Below are 19842 nucleotides of genomic sequence, written 5' to 3' on the forward strand. Positions count from 1 at the left end.
CTGAACGGCAAAGAATGACAGCTCTAGCGCTTCATAATAACAGTGTTCTGACAAGGCATCTCTAAAAATAGGGATAGTGATTTTCTAGCAGCATGGATCAAAAAACAGAGATTGTCCCCAATAAATAGGGACAGTTGGAGTGAATGCCTGAGCCACATTCCTAAAAAGTATCTCTGAAAATGACACTCTGTAGCAGCCTTCTTCAACTTGCTGCCCTCCGGATGTTTTGGACTACAATTTCCATCAGCCTCAGTCAGCATGACTAATGAGGGATGATGGGAATTGTAGTCCCAAACACCGGGAGTACACCAGGCTGTGGGAGGATGTTTTATATACCATAGGTGGAGTGCAAGGATATGGCAGGTGTGGCTTTCTAGATATTTCTGGACTACAACTCCTATCCTCCTTAACCATTGGCCATGCTGGCAGTGGCTGATGGGAGAATCCAGCAACATCTGAAGGGCCATAGATTCCCCACCCCACTCTGATCCTTATTTTGCTTCCCACAGAGCTCCAGTAAATCTAATAATGTGGGAAGACTCAGCTGCCTTGCTGCAAGGAAGGGGTAATGCAGCCACCTTCCCCATGGTGAAACCAATAATTCATACTTATATGCAGTATGGTGATCCACAGTGCAAGTGGTTGGCTATATGGCCCTTGTGATCCTTTCCAACTCTATAATTCTAAGATAACATGGCTGGCTGGAAGTCAGATAAAGGCCAGACAGGCTGAAGTTGTTGGTGTATGAAGGCAGTGAAGGGTTGCATTAAAGGCACACAAGGCCCAATTTGATAAATGCTGCATAGATGTGCAATTAGATGGTTCCATTTCATCATCATCATCATCATCATCATCATCATCATTATCATTTATACCCTGCCCATCTGGCTTGGTTTCCCCAGCCACTCTGGACAGCTCCCAACAGAATATTAAAAACATAATAAAACATCAAGCATAAAAAACTTCCCTAAACAGGGCTGCCTTCAGATGTCTTCTAAAAGTCAGATAGTTGTTTATTTCCTTCACATCTGATGGGAGGGCATTCCACAGGGCGGGCGCCACTACCGAGAAGGCCCTCTGCCTGCTTCCCTGTAACCTCACTTCTTGCAGTGAGGGAACCTCCAGAAGGCCCTCCGTTTCCTTGTCTGGAGTCTTGCTTCTGACAACACATGACTCTTCTGTGGGGGTTGATTCAGAGTCATTGCAAAGTGAGGGACTCCTCTGTGACCCTTGGAGTCTGGAAGAAAGGATACTTCCCACAGCGCAGTACTGCACACCAGCGGGATCCTCCCCCAGCCTTCAAAGGCAACAGCCGCTTCACCGAACACTCTGTTCAGAAGCAATTTTGTTGCTGTGGAAATGCTCCTGACGTGTCAGATTGAGGGGGATCCCTGAGCATCAACAGAGACAGCCTGTCTGCCTGCAAATGCCCCTGATTAGTAGGCAGCCCCAGCTAGGAACATAAAATGCTGGCAGCAGCCTTTGCCGCGTGTGCCACCAGCAAGGTTGCATGGCTTTCTGACAATTGGCTCTAATATTCTATATCTCACAAGGAACCTGTGCCATTTTGATTAAGGGTGGAGGCAGATCTACATAACTGTAAGATTTTATTTTATTTTAATTTAAAACGGAGGGATCAGGCATTATTTTCTTCTGGTCCCAGCAATCTTATGTGCAAGCTAAAATCTGCACCATACCTAGCGATGTTGGGATTTTTGTTCATGCTGAGCAGATCATAATGTAGTTAAGCCTGCTATTTCTTCTTCCATTTTATATATTTCAAGTCCTTCTTTTTGTCTTTTTATAACAACTAGCCAGGTGGGATACAAACACATAACAGAGCTGGATTGGGGCTAGCAGGGAAGGAGAATTGTGGTCCACAACTGGCTCAGCCCTCGCTGTGCAACTGATGGAGGAAAGGGGTGAGGATCAGTCATGCAAGAGCTAAATACATGAATAATGTCACATTTAGATTGGGTTTATGGCTAAACACTGATTTTGTGGCTTAAACATCAAGCCAGCTTCCCTCCCTCCCCCCTGTTTACCATTCAGTCAGAGTTTTCTTGAGAACTCAAAAGCTTGCTCACTGTTTTGTGACTTTTAGTTCCGTCCACCCTCCACATTTGTGATTCCCAGCAACTGACATTCAGAGGCATATTACCTTTGACAGTGGAGGCAGAATGTAGCCGTTGTGGGTAGTATGCACCTTTGTACAATGGACTACATTCTAGGTGTGCAAAAGCCATGGGCGTAGCCAAGGGGGAGCAGCTGCCACCCCCTAGGCCAAGTAAAACAATAGAAATACTAAACTAACTGACGAATCACATCGGTTCTGCCCCCTCTAACAAAAGTCCTGTCCCCCCAACAAAAATCCTGGTTGCACCCATCGCAAAAGCCAGAGGTTTCTATACTGCACTCCTGCACCTCCATCGAATAACCTGCTTAGCTCTGTCTTTTTTTTAAACAAACAATTTTTATTAAATTTTCCAATTACAAACCAATTATATCACATCAATTATTTCAAATTATACAAATACAATCAATTAAACCAAATATTATGCCAAATCATACAATTTTTTTACTTCCCATGCTTCAGAATCTGGGGATTCTTAATAACGTTTCACCCTGCCATCCTAGTTTTAATGTCCAAATCTTCCTCGTAGTCCATTCTATTCCCGATCTTTCCCCATCAAATCCTCTAGGTGTTATCTCCTCTCTTATCACAGCTTTTGAGATGAGCAGCAAGATTTGAGACAAAGTCGTTCTTCTGTGTGGGTTTTTTTGTCCATTCCAACCTAACCTGCTTAGCTCTGTCAAGTAAGCAAGAAACACGATCAGTTCAAGGACCATTCCAGCTGATCAAAAGCAGCAGGACTGGTGAGGGTTGTGACCTAGGGTTTGGCCTAGAGCAAGGCTCAAGGGACAGATAAAGAGGGAACTAGACCTGAGATTCCCTACTCCATCCCTAAATGTATTGCTGGAATATGAAACTGGAATTTTTAAATAGATCAGTACAACTTCCTTTGTACTGTATTTTAGTTCTAATGATCAGTGTTACTATAATGTAGGCTGGGGGTTGAGGTGGGTGGAGGGTAGAGGGTACAAAGCACCCTTTTTGGTGGCTGCAGAAATTAAAACTGTAAGGTCAAGAGGTGTGAATTGCCGGTGCTTCTTAGGTTCTGCTGCACCAGACTGTTAATTCCTTTGCTAAAAAGGGGATAAAGCTCCAAGGGGGCCTTTAAGCAGTACTGAAGCATAGGAAGATTGTAAATCCATCCACTTGTCCCTGCTAATGACATACATTTTTAGTAGTTTGCTCCAGTTTTTCGGCCATCAGAAATAGCAGATGACTGAAACACCAGACAGAGCTTGGTTTGGAGGAGCTCTTTCTTCTCTAGTCCTTTTCCTTAGCCACAACCGGCAGCACCACCATTTTCCTCTTATATTTTTTATTTCGTTTTGAAAAATAACAAGTTTGTATCTTGCTGTTACTGAATGTGATATCTGATTAGTCATATCTGAGCGTTGTTCAAATTTTGTCCAGTATGTAGTGTTACGGGACCCAAGTGGCGCTGTGGGTTAAACCACAGAGTCTAGGGCTTGCTGATCAGAAGGTCAGCGGTTTGAATTCCTGCAACGGGGTTAGCTCCCATTGCTCGGTCCCAGCTCCTGCCCACCTAGCAGTTCGAAAGCACATCAAAGTGCAAGTAGATAAATAGGGGCCACTCCGGCGGGAAGGTAAACGATGTTTCCGTGTGCTGCTCTGGTTCGCCAGAAGCAGCTTTGTCATGCTGGCCACATGACCCAGAAGCTGTCTGCGGACAAACGCCGGCTCCCTCTGCCTATAGAGCGAGATGAGCGCCGCAACCCCAGAGTCGGACACGACTGGACCTGATGGTCAGGGGCCCCTTTACCTTTACTTTTATGTAGTGTTATCTTTCTTACGTCGGGACCCAGGTGGCGCTGTGGTTAAACCACTGAGCCTAGGGCTTGCTGATCAGAAGGTCGGCGGTTCGAATCCCTGTGACGGGGTGAGCTCCCGTTGCTTGGTCCCAGCTCCTGCCAACCTAGCAGTTCGAAAGCACGTCAAAATGCAAGTAGATAAATAGGAACCGCTACAGCAGGAAGGTAAACGGCGTTTCCATGTGCTGCTCTGGTTTGCCAGAAGCGGCTTTGTCATGCTGGCCACATGACCTGGAGGCTATACGCCGGCTCCCTCGGCCAATAATGCGAGATGAGCGCGCAACCCCAGAGTCGGTCACGACTGGACCTAATGGTCAGGGGTCCCTTTACCTTTACCTTTATCTTTCTTACATCTGGCCTCACTTCACCACCCTTGGGGTCATAGCTTAGTGGCAGAGCACATGCAGGAGGTTCCAGGTTCCATTTCTGGCAACTCCAGGTTGTTGTTTTTTAAAAGGATCAGGTAGCAGTTGATGGGAGAAATCCTGGAAAGTCTCTGCCAGCCAGTAAGTCTTCTCTATGATCCGCTGCTTTAACTCACCCATACCCACCTCACAGCCTTGCTGCAGGAAGTGAGCTGGAAGGGGACGAAAAGTATTCAAGTTGCAGAGGTACAGTATTCAAAAGTATTCAAGTGCAGAGGTACAGTGTAGGTTTCATTCCCATCCTCCACTTGAGCTCTGGTGATAAAATGTAGGCCCCCCCTACCTGATAAGCCAAACCAGCAAGCATGCGTTTTGCAAGCACATGCAGGTCTGGTTTGATTCTGTGTCTTCCCATTTGTCCTACTCATTCCTATTGCAGGTAACAGCACGTACTTTTGACAATAGTTTGCTTGCAGTCTGCCCTCGCTGCTCCCACCCCTGGGACAGAAGAACAGCTGCTACAGAAAGTAGGACTGTAAGAGAGGGTGAGAAAGCAATAAATGGCAGCATGATTCTCACAGATTTCTTTGCCATGTGACTGTAATGTGAAGTCTTCAGCCAGCCCAAGCTAGTGCTAGACAGAACGTGGCTATATCAGTTCTAGAGTTGTTGACTGCAGGTGACTTGAGGCATCTCAGACACATCAGGCCTGCCGGGGCTGCATTGTAAATAAATGAAGAGGCAAGCTGCTGCTGCCTGTCACTCTTTAGAGCCTGGGGTCAGGGAGAGAGTTAAGTACGTGACATCAGCATTCCTGGTCTTGGTGCTTCAATGGAACATGGCATTTTGGTCTCTGAAGTGAATGACACTAATGGCTCCCTTCCATGATAAAATACATATTTGTAATTATAGATTCTACAAGCTGACAGTTTGTAGCCTTTGAACGTTATCTGAAATCTATCACTTGAAGTGGCTCTGTGTCATTGCTGGGCCAGGCCTGCCTGCTCACTGATGAAAGAAGAGTGGCCAGTCAGAATGTTTAAGGAGCTTGGCAGAAGATGTGCCTGCTTTATAGTCTTTATGCTTGGGAGGAGTTGGGCACAATCGAGACCTGCCGCATTTTCCTCTCAACAGAATCTGCCTTTAAGGTCTGCACTACCGGCAGAAATCCCAATAGGTACAACTTATTCCACTTTGCTTACAAAATAAAAATAATCCAGCCTCATTTTTAAAGAGCTACGGTCAGATTGTAGATCAGGCCTAGGCAAACTCGGCCCTCCAGATGTTATGGGACTACAACTCCGATCACCCCTAGCTAACAGGACCAGTGGTCAGGGATGATGGGGATTGTAGTCTCAAAACATCTGGTGGGCTGAGTTTGCCTATGCCTGTTGTAGATGCTAGCTATTCATAGGGCCAAATATGTGATTCACACTCAGAGAGGCCAGGATTAGATTTCTGTGTGCTCAGACATGGACCTCTGGACAAGATGTTTCCCTAAGTATTTTAGCACTTGTGAGTGGAACCCCATACACACAAACCTTGGTAGTAAATTCCATTGATATATTTCTCACTAAACGTGCATAGGATCTGTGCATGTATGTGTGTGCTGGCTCAAGACGGTTTGCTGCCTATGGCAAAGGACAAGGCAGTATCTCTCCCTAGTCAACGTATGGAAGCTGATCAGATGAGTACAGTGGTACCTCTACGAATTTAATGCGTTCCGAACGCACATTTGTAAGTCAAAAAAAATTGTAAGTCGAATCCCAAAGGAATGCATTGGGAGAAAAAATTCGTAAGTCGAAGCAACCCTATCTAAAAATTCGTAAGTAGAAAAAAATCCTATCTAAACTGCATCCAAGATGGCGGACGGAGCTCCATTCGTAAGTAGAAACATTCGTAAATAGAGTTATTCGTAAGTAGAGGTGCCACTGTAGTTGAATACTGGTGATAGGTCAGCATCTTTCACTGTACCTGAGGGCATTTGAACTTGGGGGTACAGAGCAGGCTAGCTTAGAGGACTCAGGGAAATATGAGAGGATGGGAAGGAAGCTATCTCACTCTGCATAGTAATAGGGCTGGCCATGATGTGTATGTTTGTGTACACAGTGATGTATAAAGCAGAGATACTGAGTGTGCATGTGTTCTAGCTAGACCTGGAAGTTCTGCACAGCTACAGGCTAGTTGCTAATATCCCTTTCTTGAGCAAGATTCTTGAGTGGGTGGTCACTGAAATTCTAGGCACTCTTGGATGAGACTGGTTTTCTATATCCATTTCCATCAGAATTTTGGCCTGGTTTTGGCACTGAGACTGTATTGTGAGAGAGACAGGGTGCGTGCATCCCTGTTGAGTGGCTTGAGTTGGGGATGCTGCACTTAACTGGATGGTTGGGAGGTTCTGTTTAGTCCTGTGAACCCTCCACTGTGGAGTTGCACAGGGTTCACTCTTCTCTCTCTCATGCTATTTAATGTTTACATAAAACTGCTGAATGGCGTAATCTGGAGATGGGAGTGTGTTATCTTCAATGTGCTAATGGCATGCAGTCATGTGTGGAAGGAGATGTGCTGAAACAGTGCTGGGCTGCAGTAGTAGACGGGATGAGAGCCAGTAAATTGAAGCTCAATCAGATAAGACTGAGACTCTGTTAGTGGGTAGTTCCTCAGACTAGTTGGTTGGGTGCAACCTGTTCTGGACGGGGTTGCTCTTCCCTTGAAGAAGAAGATATGCAGCTTCGAGTACTTCTAGACTCTTGCTGTCATTGCAGGTACAAGTTGCCTCCATTTGACAGGGTGCCGTCCATCAGCTTTGGGTCATGGTCAAGCTACAACCCTATCTGAATAGAGATAGCCTAGTTTTGGTTGTCTATTCTCTGGTAACCTCCAGTTTAGATTACTGCAGTGTATTATACACAGGGCTGCCTCTGAAGACAATTGGTGGGGAGTATTTATTTTGTTGTCTTTGTCCATGGAGTTTTCTTGGCAGGGATACTGGAGTGGCTTGCCAGTTCCTTCTCCAGGTGGATCACGTTTAGTCAAAACTCTCCACTATGACCTGTCCATCTTGGGTGGCCCTGCATGGCATAGCTCATAGCTTCTCTGAGTTATTCAAGCCCCTTTGCCACGACAAGGCATTGATCCATGAAGGGGAAATCAGCCCTGAGTGCTCACTGGAAGGACAGATCGTGAAGCTGAGGCTCCAATACTTTGGCCACCTCATGGAAAAGACCCTGATGTTGGGAAACATTGAGGGCACTAGGAGAAGGGGACGACAGAGGACGAGATGGTTGGACAGTGTTCTCGGAGCTACGGACATGAGTTTGACCAAACTGTGGGAGGCAGTGGAAGACAGGAGTGCCTGGCGTGATATGGTCCATGGGGTCACGAAGAGTCGGACACGACTAAACGACTAAACAACAACAAATTATTTTGTTGTTTTTGTTTTAACTATTTACTTGTGTTTTTGCCTTGTGTTTTTATCCTGTGAACCACCCTGAGATCTTGTGATGAAGGGTGGTATATAAATCATCATCACCATCATCATTCAGAAACAGCATATTGTGCAGAATTTGTCAGACAGATTATTGAATGGGACCCGGCAGCCTGAGCATATAACACCGATTCTGTCTCAGCTGCACTGACTACCAGTTGGTTTCTAGGCTCATTTCCAAGTGCTAGTTTTGACCTATAAATTCTTCTATGTCTCAGGGCCCCAGTGCCTCCAAGACCACCTCTTTCAATACAAACCTACCTGAACATTACAATCATAACCATCACCTCTGTGTGCCTCCCTCAAGGGAAATGCAGAGGGTGGGAACAAGAGGATAACCTTTTTAAGTGGTGACTCCTTGAGTGTGGAGTGCTCTTCCCAAGGAGGTTCACCTGGCACCACCATTGTGAGATTTAAGGTGCAATGCAAAGGCATTATTTCCCCCCGGCCATTTGGATTTTGATGTGGCTTGATTTTGGACCAGTTCTTCATATTCATCTTTTGGTTGAGTAGGACAAAATATTTTCCTTGTCATTGATACTAGTGGATTAACACTTTTAGTACCTAGGTATGGTTTCATTGCTTGGGTTTTGAACTGAATCTTTGTATTTTTAACTTGTTTTGAGTCACTTTCAGACTGTTTTCTGTAAAAACCGATGATTAAATTTCAGAGGAAATAAATAAATTGTGTTCTTCACTGTTCCATAAATGCCATCTTGCTGCTTCCCCTGATGAGAGACAACATTGGCCAAACAGTCCTGTATAACCAAACAGCAGAAATTGCATCTTGCCATTCTGTCGGTGCCCTTCAGACTTGAATCCAGTGATCTATTCCCCCCTGGGTTTCCTCCTGGTAGTAGGCTGCTAATTGCAGTCAGCTGTCAGGTGGATGAATGTCTGCTGCGTATTAATTGCAAGGGCACATCATTTCATTGGTAGGTTTGCCAGATCAAAGACATTTTGGGGCTATGGAATTTGAAACAGAGACTGCCATTATGTTCTATGGGACTCTTGATGTTCTGGAAGAATGGACAACCCTTTACAAGAACAGCATCAGGCTGCTCAATTTATTGGCAACCCAGTAGCATTCAAATCCAGGTCTTTAGGGATTGAAAGGTGGTGCCAAGAGACATGCGAATCACAACAGCCTTCCACAGTGCTAGAAAATGATCTATCTTGAACTTCCACAATTGAAAATTCTGCTCATTCAACTTGGGGATTACTGCATTTGCATACATTCCAGCCATTGTTCTCTATCCATAGCTGCCAAGTTATCCCTTTTTTTAAGGGATTTTCCCTTATGCTGAATTGGCTTCCTCCCGAGAAAAGGGAAAACTTGGCAGCTATGTCTCTATCTCTCTGCAACTTTCAGTTCTCAGCAATGCAAAACTGTCTCCTGCTTTTGTCTGTCCCTTCCTTTGTTCCTTGCAGCCCACTCTTTCTTTCTAGCTCCAATCTTTCCACTGCAGCCCCTTCTCTTTGCTTCCCTTGAAATCTAATCCCCTTCTTTCTCTTTGGAGAACTTCAGCTGGGATGGAAGGGCTTTTGGAAGGGGAGCTTTTGGAAACTCTGCTTAGGGTTCCAAATCATTGCCTGGGCCCATACCTGCTAGCAGACCTTGCAGCCTGAGTGAATTGAATCAAAAAGTTCACTTACAGTTTCTGGAGTTTGAAGGCTTTATTCATGTAGGAAATATTTAAAGATTCAGTAGAGATGAAAGAAAGAAATAGTAGGCATGTTGTCTAGAGAGAACAACAAAGAAAATGGCTCAGCTTTTAGGGGTGGAGATAACTTAGACAAAGATGTTTCCAAAGAAGTGCTGGTTAGATTGCTAGATGAGCAGTGCCCTCATGTGGTTTAAAGTAACACATGGATTAACTAGAAGCTTAAAAGATGGAAATGTATCTCCCTCTGGGGGTTTGCTGTTGTTCTTTGTCTTCCTGTTTAAATTTATATGCCAGGAAATGTTCTGGTCCCAAGCACTAAGTACTTAAGTTCTGTTTGCCTAAGCTGCAGTGGTGACTGCAGAAGGAGTAGGCAAAGGCCATTATTAGGGGAGCAAGGATTGAATACCTGCCAAATATGGCCTCAGTAAACTGTGCCTGAAAGCTAGGAGAGCATTTGTGGGAGCAATAAGTATTCTGGGGCTGCACTACCCGTTGGAGTCATTTCATAAGATTTCTTCTTCTTCTTGATGCAGCTTTAAAGCTTTGGTGTCTGCCTATGGCACTGAAGTTGGAGAAGTTCACAAGTGGATGCAGTTGGATCCCCATTCAGATAGGGTTGGGGGGGGGGAGAGAGAGACAGGTGATACTTTTAGATAGGTCCATGATGTAAGTGGAAAGTTTGTTTTTATTGATTATATTATTCCCATTGCTTATCGATATATGAATTATATTTTTCCTAGGTATTTTTGCAAAGTTTCCTATCAGTATTTACTTTTTCATTATATATAACTAATGTTCCCAGCATGGTGCCTATGGGCATCATGGTGGCCACAGGTGTCCCCTTTGGTGCCTGTCAAGCTCCCTTACCCCTTTAAGAAGAGTTTTTGTTTGTCTGAGAGGTTTGCCTGCTCTCTCTTTTTTGTCTGTGTTTTGTTTTTGTTTTTTGCTTGGTGGTGGTTGTAGGTATTTTGCCTATTGGGGGAAGTTCTGAGTGTTGTCAGTTTTTCTTTTGTTGAAATGGGTATTTTGTGGTCCCCAAAACAATTTCTTAAATTTTCAAATGTACCCCAAGCCCTAAAAGGTTGGGGACTCCAATCTATAACAACAACAAATAATAGAAATTAAGGAAAAGATTTACCATTTAAAATAAAATTAATAACTGAACATTTTGAAGAACAGATGGGTAGTACACAACTATGGACAGAAAATGAGGTTTAATCATTATGACCCTGTTGCTACAGTGTTCTATTCTTAATCAGATTACATAGGAAGGCAAAGAATTAAGTAAAAGTCGGCAATGAGATGAATGAATGAGTCGGGGTTATACTTGTGTGTATCGGATGATCAGGGAGTCACACAGATTACTAGGTCACAGCTGTAGCAATTTAGGCAATACATTTAATTATTATTTGTGTATTAATTTGTTTTTTTGTAAGGATGGCAATCCAGGTCAGCTGACAACAATTAAACCATTTAACAATAAAAACAATGATACAATAAAATTTATTAATTAAAACAGTACAGGAAGCAGAAACAACAGATTTTTTTTAAAAAAAGTTGGCATGCTTGAGAGATAAAGTAACAACCTGACAATCCAGAGGTCAGTAAAACAAGAAGGGCCTCATATGCAACCAGTGATCATCAGAGAGAGGGGTGAGGTTGGTCTCCCTAGACAGCAAGCTCCAGTACCTTGGCATGGATTTAATTACTGTATATTTGAAGCTCTCAAGAAAGGCATTTTGTATGCTACCTCTGTGTGTGTGCAAGTATTTTTCTACCCTCCTTTTTAGCTGAAAAGTGGCTTGCATTCAATTTCTGCTGGACATTCCTTCATAGGCCACTCAAATTGCCAGCTCTGAAAATTTGAGGATTTCATCAGATGGAGCCTATGCACAGGGTATCGGGATCTCAGTGTAAATTACCGGAGTGAAATTGCTGCAGCTCAATCTAAGCTGTTCCTCTATGGAATCTCTTCTTTCTCTAAACAGGAACAGTAGGAAGCAGCCATACACTGGGTCACAGTATCCTTGTTCAACTAGCCTAGTAGTGTCTATAGTAGTGCAGCGATGGCTGGTGAGAGCGGGCAGAGTTAACTGATTCTAGCTTTGTCCCCATCTTCCTCATTGCTGACCACTACAGTGGCAACCCTGAGTTTAAGGAGGAGAAAGCTGATAGCCAGGGTTGGAGCTGGGATTTTCTGCACAGCAGGCATGTGTTTTCCACTAAGTTATGTCCCCTCCATATAGAAGGCAAGGCAGAAAGAAGGCATCCTGAATTGCATTGGCTGATCTGCGTAGCCTGATGGTGACTGGCCCAATATTGTGCCAGAGGACTGGACTGGGTGGCTTTTTTGTTCCTTCCAGTTATATGATTTGGTGAGTTGCTTTTTAACATAGATAGCACATAGCACTACCTCCTTACAGTGGAGGGCTGGTGCTGCATATTGTCATCTTTTGTTAAAATACAGGGCATGAGGTTGGCTTGGTATGTGCCTGGGGAGTAAGGAGTAAAAGTCTGTAGGTAGATGCTCGGATGGTTGCAGGAAGGGTTAGGCAACTGTTGCCGAGCACTTGGTGGGCCTTTCCATTTTTTTCAAGGCCTGGCAGTTTTCATCCAAGTTCTGACTCAGACCAGGAGGTGGTTGGTAAATGGTATCAACAGCACTGTATGTTCCCTGCATCAAGGAAGCTCTGCCATCTTCCTTGGAATAAATTATGCAAATATACAAACAACTCTGGTGAAGAAGTCATAATATAGCGCTCTTCACAGAAGTTTGAATAAGGATGGGGTGTTTGGCAGACGAAACGAGCACATTGGTTTGGGTTTTCGTAAAGTGAAAAAGAAATCCAGACACAAAAGTTGTTGAGCTTTTTTGTTTCGGGCAAAGTTGTTGTCCCCCCCCCTCAAAATCACAAAGATTTTGGACGCTTTGGAGCTATTTCTGCGGAAAATCAGCTAAAACAACAATGCCGACACGGGCTACTATATGTCTGAATTTTCCTGGATATTTAAGCTAATTTCCACCAGGAAATTGGTAGATAGTTAGAGAAGAGGCTAAGTGTTGTCTGCTTTGCACCCCATTGAGTGTGGTGTGGCTTACCATGGAACACTGTTCCTTAGGATTATGCCACATAAGAGTCTTGCCATTTGTAGGAGAGTGCGGTTGCTCTTAGGTCATGCTTGTGGGCTTCCCAGAGTCATCTGGTGGGCCCCTGTGAAAGCAGAATGCTGAGCTAGATAGGCCTTTGGTTCAGTCCAGCAAGACTCCTTATATTCTTATGCTCTTCACTTACTTTTTGTCCTCCCTTATTCTCCCCTTTTCCCTTCATAAATTATAAGTCATTTTAAGATTTGTGCAGTTTCAAATCTGATACATAACTGGTTGGATGGACCCCAAGCAGCCCTTTCCACCTCTTCACTACCTCATTCATCATTACAGTTTGGTGAACATCATCTCTATTGAGATGCAAGGCACTCATTATCTGTAGTTTCTGGCAACATTTGATGATATTCTGGTTTCAATAAACTTTTCCAAATGAATGAATGAACATTTTGGTCTTTGCCTTGGGTTTTTATTTGTATAGTTTCAAAACCAATTTTAGGTTGTTTTGATATTATTTTAAAAGCCACTTTTAGTTGTGCTTATTGTACAACAGTAAATTACCTTGAATGAGAGGTGACTCGTAAATAATAATTATACTGATGATGATGATGATGATGATAATGATCATGATCATAGCGTAACTCAGTTAATACTCTACATGCATGCATTTTCTCCCACTTAAACATTAAAAAAGCAATTCAGTCATCTTGAATACTATACAAGTGTATTAAGGAAGTGAGAGAATAATTTATTTATCTTTCTTTGCTTTCTCAAGCCTGTTCATAGTTCCATAACCCTCTTGTCATATCGTATTGCTCCCCCCCCTTCTGAATGAAAAAAGAGTCCAACATTTCTTTGTATTAGTTGTAGAATTGTATTCTTTTAAAGAGATGGCTAATTTATCAAATAATGTTTTAATAACATGTCACATACATGTTTGGTTCAAGTTAGATAGGATGAACGAACTCTGAAAGGATCTTTGTGAAAGGAATCCCCCATTTTACTTCCTCTTCTCTTATCCTCTTGAGGAGGTGGGTTGCCACTCACTCCCAAACACTCCTCTCCCCCCACCATCCAGCCACCCCCCAGCACCGCAGCTAGAAAAAGGCCCTTGGCACTTTTTGCAAGAGAAGCACCACAACCCTGGAACTTTGTGAATCCCCTTAAGAGAGCCTGGCTCTCTTAATAACCTCACCCCCTGTATGGAGAGATGCTTTTGTGCGTTTGGAGGGGGGGGGTTGCCAAAGAGGGGCAGAATACTTTTCTTGTTGGCAACCCACACTACGCCACAGGCTAGAATGTTTATTTTTGGCATGTTTCTTTTTAATCTGTAAGGAATTTTGTGTGTGTGTGTTTAATTAGTGGGGGGCATTAAAAAACATGGCCCCCATCTTCAGTGTGAAGTAGTATAGTCAAGAATTCTACTACCTGTAATGTGTAGATTGGGTCTAATATCAGGGAAATGCTAACCTCTGCATTTGAGATGCTGGTCAAAACCAAGTACTAAGGGACAGACTCTCAGAATAAGCTAACTTGGATGGCATGCTAAAGAGTGTTCCCTCTTTATTTTGTCTTCAGATCATCAGAAGTTGGAGCGAGAAGCTCGAATTTGCCGTCTCCTGAAGCATTCCAACATCGGTAAGTATCTGTCTTGGAGGGGATAAGTGGAGGTGGGGAAAGTTTCTTGCTTTACAAGAAGAGTTTGCCAGGGTTGACAATATTTGCCTGTTTTGTGTTCTTCCTGGGAGGACTGTGGGTGGGAGCGCTCCTTCAGTGATTGGAAAGAGAGGGGAACATTTGTTCACTTTCAGAAGCTGATCAAATATTCATTCATTCATACATACACACACGCACACGCATATACACAAACTCAGGTTGAGAGAAGGCAGTTGTCCAGAATCTGTTCCAGCAGATCTGTGCATGTTTCTCTCATTGCAGACATGGCATATGCAATCCTTTCCAAACTACCATCACTTCCAGTGCTCCAGATTCTAGCAATCTACATTTGCAAAATCCAAGTTCAGCAGTTAGAACATCCAGGTCCTGTGACTGGGATAAATCTTTACTCAACAACTAGTTTTTTCAGTAAGTGGAGGATATGGCTGCCAAGCCCAAAAGTTATACCTCCACCAATGGGATACTACTTTTTCCTTGCCCCTGTACTCCGCACTGATGTAATTCAAAAGTATGCTTTCCCACCTACATTGCATGCTTTATTTCAGGCATGGAAACAAGTGTCCCATCAGCCCCAGTCAGTATTGTCAATGGTCAGGGGTGATGGAAGTTTAAATCCAGCAGCATTTGGAGAGCGACAGGTTCTTGATCCCTACTCTATTTTATTCACAAAACGTGGATAGTTTTGCATTACAGTGGTGCCTCGCTTAACGAACGCCCTGTAAGACGAAATTTTCGCTTAACGAAAGCATTTTTCGAGCGGAGGTTGCCTCGCTAGATGAATTCATTTTACGAAAAATTCGTCTAGTGAATTGCGGTTTCTCATAGGAATGCATTGAAATTCAATTAATGCGTTCCTATGGGCAAAAAAAAAATTCAAAAAATTTCAATGCATTCCTATGGGATTCGCTAGACGAATTTTTCGTTATAAGAATAGACCCGTGGAACGAATTAAATTCATCTAGCGAGGCACCACTGTATTATTATTATTATTATTATTATTATTATTATTATTATTATTTGCCCTGTGAGTAATTTTGACATGACTGCAGAAACTTGGCAAAGCTATTGGTGGTGTATACAAACCACAGTGAGTTAATAAACCATAATATCAAGCCAGGGTTAAATTGTGGTTGAGCCTCTTTTTCTCAGCCTAGCCTACTCCACAAGGTTGTTAGGAGGGTAAACATGGAGTAATCACATCTACATACACCAACCTGAGCTCTTTAGAGGAAAAGTGGAAAATAGAATTTGAGGAATAAAAAACCAGCAACAACTGCTGGTATGGGTTGTGGACTACGCATTCTTGTTGCACAACTGATTGCTCAACCCCACACCCCCTCAACCCTGCTGGTTTCAATGCACCCCTAGGCAATCTTGCAAGCCCACTGCAGTTGCTGATGTCAGCATATATGATAGAGCAAGAGTTTTAGTAAGCAGCATGTTAGGCAGGACTTTCCTTCTCAAACAACTGGCTAATCAAGACTATGACACCCCCCTCACCCGCTCCAGTGTGCAGTCTGTTTATTCCAGTCATTTTGTTTGAATCCTTTTTTTTTGGTCCTTTTTTTAGTCCTCTGTTTTTCTCCCTTTGAAGTACATTAGTTTCTATGGAAACAATGTCGTCATGGGCACCTTCTAGGTGGGTTTAGAGACAGACACAAATGCAAAAGAGAAATGAAAAACCAGTTTGTTATATAATGGATGTATATGGGCTTTGTGCAGTGGGGAGTTTGCGAAAGGAAGATGCATGTGTCCATATGGAGACATCCGTTTTCTGTGCATGATGTGGGGATCTTGTGCCTTCACTATGGGATTGTTCTAAAGGATGTAAGGAAGTTATTAGGCATATATCACCAGCTAATTATTTGAAGCCCTGTGCTAAAGTGAGGCAGGCTTCCATAAGAAGGTGCAAACAGTTGCTAGGAGAGGTGACAACTCTTCCTTGATCACTTACAGTCATTCAGTGACGCAGAACAGGAGCCAGAATCTCCATCTACAGTATAATACAAAAGTATGTGCCTTACATACTTTAGGGAAGCTTTTAATGTTTGATGGATTTCTGTATTTTAATATTTTGTTGGAAGCCGCCCAGAGTGGCTGGGGGAACCCGGCCAGATGGGCAGGGTATAAATAATAAATTATTATTATTACAGTGGTGCCTTGCTAGACGAATGTAATTCGTTCCACGGGTCTTTTCTTATAACGAAAAATTCGTCTAGTGAATCCCATAGGAATGTACTGAATTTTTTTTGAATTTTTTTTGCCCATAGGAACACATTACGAATTTTTCGTAAAATGAATTCGCCTAGTGAGGCAACCTCCGCTCGAAAAATCCTTTCGTTAAGCGGAAATTTAGTTAAGCAGGGCATTCGCTAAGTGAGGCACCACTGTATTATTATTATTATTACATTTTGTCATCAATTAGTAGTGCTGAGCGTCAGTGGGGCAATGCTTAGTGTTTTGCTGACCCTCCTAAGAGGTTAAAGCAAACACTGAGTCTATCCGGCTTAACTCCCTCCTTTTTCTTTAGCACGTTCATGCAGCTAGGCAAACCAGCTGTTTTTTGTTTTTTTGTTTATCCTAGGGAGTGCTTTTTTAACCTCCAGTTTGCTAGCACTAAAAACAAAGTGAGGACATTTCAGGGAGGGAAGTATAACGCTGCATTCAGTCTCCTGCACATAATGTTCTCCTGTCCTGTGGGCTTAATGCTATATTGTCTTATTGAGTAAGCTTACTGAATATTATTGCCGAGTTAGTATGATACTTACAAAAGAGCAATTGGACCTGTAACAAAACGTTGGAATGTGGACTTCTGTTGAGGGTGCCAGCTAACCAACTGTGCCCTTTTCTCTCCCCCTCCACCAAAGTCAGCTTTCCATGCCTACTGAGTATGCCAAGCCCTCACTGAGCTGTTTCTAGATCCCTTTCCCAGAGGCTACTTTTCCTTCTGCAAACCTTCCCCAAGCCTGCCTATACTTTGCTTTTGTGTGTGGATGGTGCCATTTTGGCTACAGAAAGACTGACACTCAGAGAACGAGTTTGCCATTCATATACCCCCCCATTTTCCCGAAAATAAGACATACCCGTAAAATAAGCCATAGCAGGATTCCTACGCATTTCCACAATATAAGCCATACCCCGAAAATAAGACATGGATGCGGCACCACCCGGCAACAGCTCGCTGCCCTCAGCCATGCTGCGCCGCGCGGAGCCCTTCCCGCTGGAATAAGACCCCCCCCCGAAAATAAGCCATAGTGTGTCTTCTTGAGGAAAAATAAATATAAGACAGTGTCTTATTTTTGGAGAAACACGGTAGGTTGCATACTACAAATAGTGAGCTCTTTCTGTAGAATATTGCCACTCTTTCCCCCTAAATGCTCTGCATTCAGGTTTTCTTTCAGTGGTGTGAATTAGGCTCACTCGAGTATCCCATCTCTTTGGAATGCCTTGCCTCCGGTCATCTCTGCAGTACAAACACACATCTGTACATTTGTTTCCTCCAAAGTACCCTGGAAATTGTACTTTGGTGAGGGTGCTAAGAACCCTCTGTTCAAGGTCCGTATCCCTTCTCACACATTTCCCAGGATTCCCTGTGGGAAAGGAATGACTATTGAATAAGTGTTAAATCTGTGCTGTAGATATGCCTTTAAATTCCAGTTGAAAAGTAGGTGTTCAGTCCAGCTATGGCAGATTGATAGCCTTCCACGCTCTCTTGGATTTGCTCTCTTGGTGCAGTGCTTTTGCGGGATCGGGCCCTCAGAACTGAGCCATCATCCTGCATGAATTTCAATGCAGAGACTGAGTGGTAGTCATATTTTGGCAGAATCAAATCCTGTTTATAAGCATTGGCCCTGTAAATATTTGTTAGATGTTTTCTCCTCAACCGCAAAGAACTTATGGAGACGGGGTATTTCATTTGCAAATGATTCCTCCCCCTCCTTTTTGTTTAATTAGCCTTGTTCTTGTGAGGAACATGTCTTTTGAGAACCCAGTCTCAAAAGCCCATGAATTTTGTTTCCCTTAAGGAGGGCTGGATCTTGACCTTTCAAGGAGAGAGGAAAGGATATTTAGCGCCACACACATTTCCCCATGTCAGTTCCACTTTGCAGGGAAGTTCAATCTTAACATTAAAGTGCTTCAGCCTGAAAAGATACCCACCACTCTGAGAAGAAAAGGATGGGCTTCATTCATTTTATGCAATGTTTCCTGCTCCCCTTTCTCTTTGAATGAAGTAAGAGAGTTTCACATCTATGCAGGGTCAGTCCCATCAGTAAGCAGAGTGGGAAAGTTGCCTAAGGCAACTGATTTGGGGTATAATAAAAAGGCAGTAAAATCTTAGCTATTTAATTTACTATGATTATGTTTTTACTCCCAGGGAGAGACACTTGCTGGACTTTCTGCCTCAGGTGCTATCATAGGCGTCTGCGGCTACTCTTGAGTAAAGACGCTCCACTCCGTCTTGTCTTTCAGAGTTTTATTGTGCATATTATTTACAGTGTAAAGATCTCGGCAAACATGACTACCTAGTCCGAGTCAGAACCCCGCAATGGCTTCTTCTGGGTTCTTGCCCAGCATAAAAGCCTGGGCACCCCAAAGTACCGCCCCCTGGCCCTACGGGTGAGAGCGCGCCTCAATTCGGGCATCGGAGGGAACGGTCTCCTTTCTGGTGGCCCTGTGTCTGACATCTCTCCAGACTCCTCCTCCCCTGACCCTCTTTCATAGTGGGGCTGGGGCTCCAATGCCTGCCAGAGCCCTCTCTCCACCCCGCTCACTTCCTCATTCCTTTCTCCTGATAATGATGTTCTTACTAATAGTACTAAAAATGGAATTTCCAGTGTTCAGGTGCAGTGATGACCGTATACTGGATACAAAGAGTGGGCTGCGCTTAGATACTCCTTCTAACCATCTGGATGGCTACTGCCGGAAGCAGAATACTGGGTTACATGAGTATTTAGTCTAATCCAGGAAGTCTTGTCTTATCTTCTTAACTTATTACCTAATTTTTGTCCAGCTGGTTTGCAGAGGCTTGGCTCAGAAACATGGTTTATGGGCAGGCAAGTGCCTACTGTAGATCAGGAATTCCATTAGAGATTGCAATTTGTTTTGAGTACTAGAAATGAGCTGAGACCACAGGCCTTCATTTCACATAAATATCCATTCTCTGATTATCCAAGTGTTGTCTGAACTCTAAGTGTGTGTGTGTGTGATTTTGTTGCTCCTATTGTTAAACATTTTGGAGTCAGAAATCCTTGCTGATTTACTGAAAATCAAACTACTGGTATATCCCAGTCTGTTTTCTCCCTCTCCCCCTGTATTATAAATCTACAGTGGTGCCTCGCTAGACGAATTTAATTCGTTCCACGGGTCTTTTCTTATAACGAAAAAGTCATCTAGTGAATCCCATAAGAATGCATTGAATTTTTTTTGCCCATAGGAACACATTAATTGAATTTCAATGCATTCCTATGGGAAACCGCGATTCACTAGACGAATTTTTCATAAAACGAATTCGTCTAGCGAGGCAACCTCCACTAGAAAAAACCTTTCATTAAGCGGAAATTTCGTTAAGCGGGGCATTCA

General features: G+C 43.4%; 1 protein-coding gene across 30 annotated transcripts in view; it reads left to right on the forward strand.

Annotated features, from left to right (window-relative positions):
• Positions 1-19842, forward strand: part of CAMK2B (calcium/calmodulin dependent protein kinase II beta) — a 206198-nt gene that overhangs the window by 77058 nt on the left and 109298 nt on the right. For all 30 annotated transcript variants that reach the window (XM_088657937.1, XM_088657939.1, XM_088657951.1 and 27 more), the window contains exon 3: positions 14164-14223. Coding sequence is in view for 21 of the 30 variants with exons in the window: in XM_035139077.3 (XP_034994968.2) it covers positions 14164-14223 (60 nt within the window). In the remaining 9 variants the exon portion in view is untranslated. The remainder of the gene's footprint in view (positions 1-14163; positions 14224-19842) is intronic.

Source organism: Zootoca vivipara, chromosome 14 (genome assembly GCF_965207765.1).
Source record: "Zootoca vivipara chromosome 14, rZooViv2.hap1.1, whole genome shotgun sequence".
NCBI classification, from domain to species: Eukaryota; Metazoa; Chordata; class Lepidosauria; order Squamata; family Lacertidae; genus Zootoca; species Zootoca vivipara.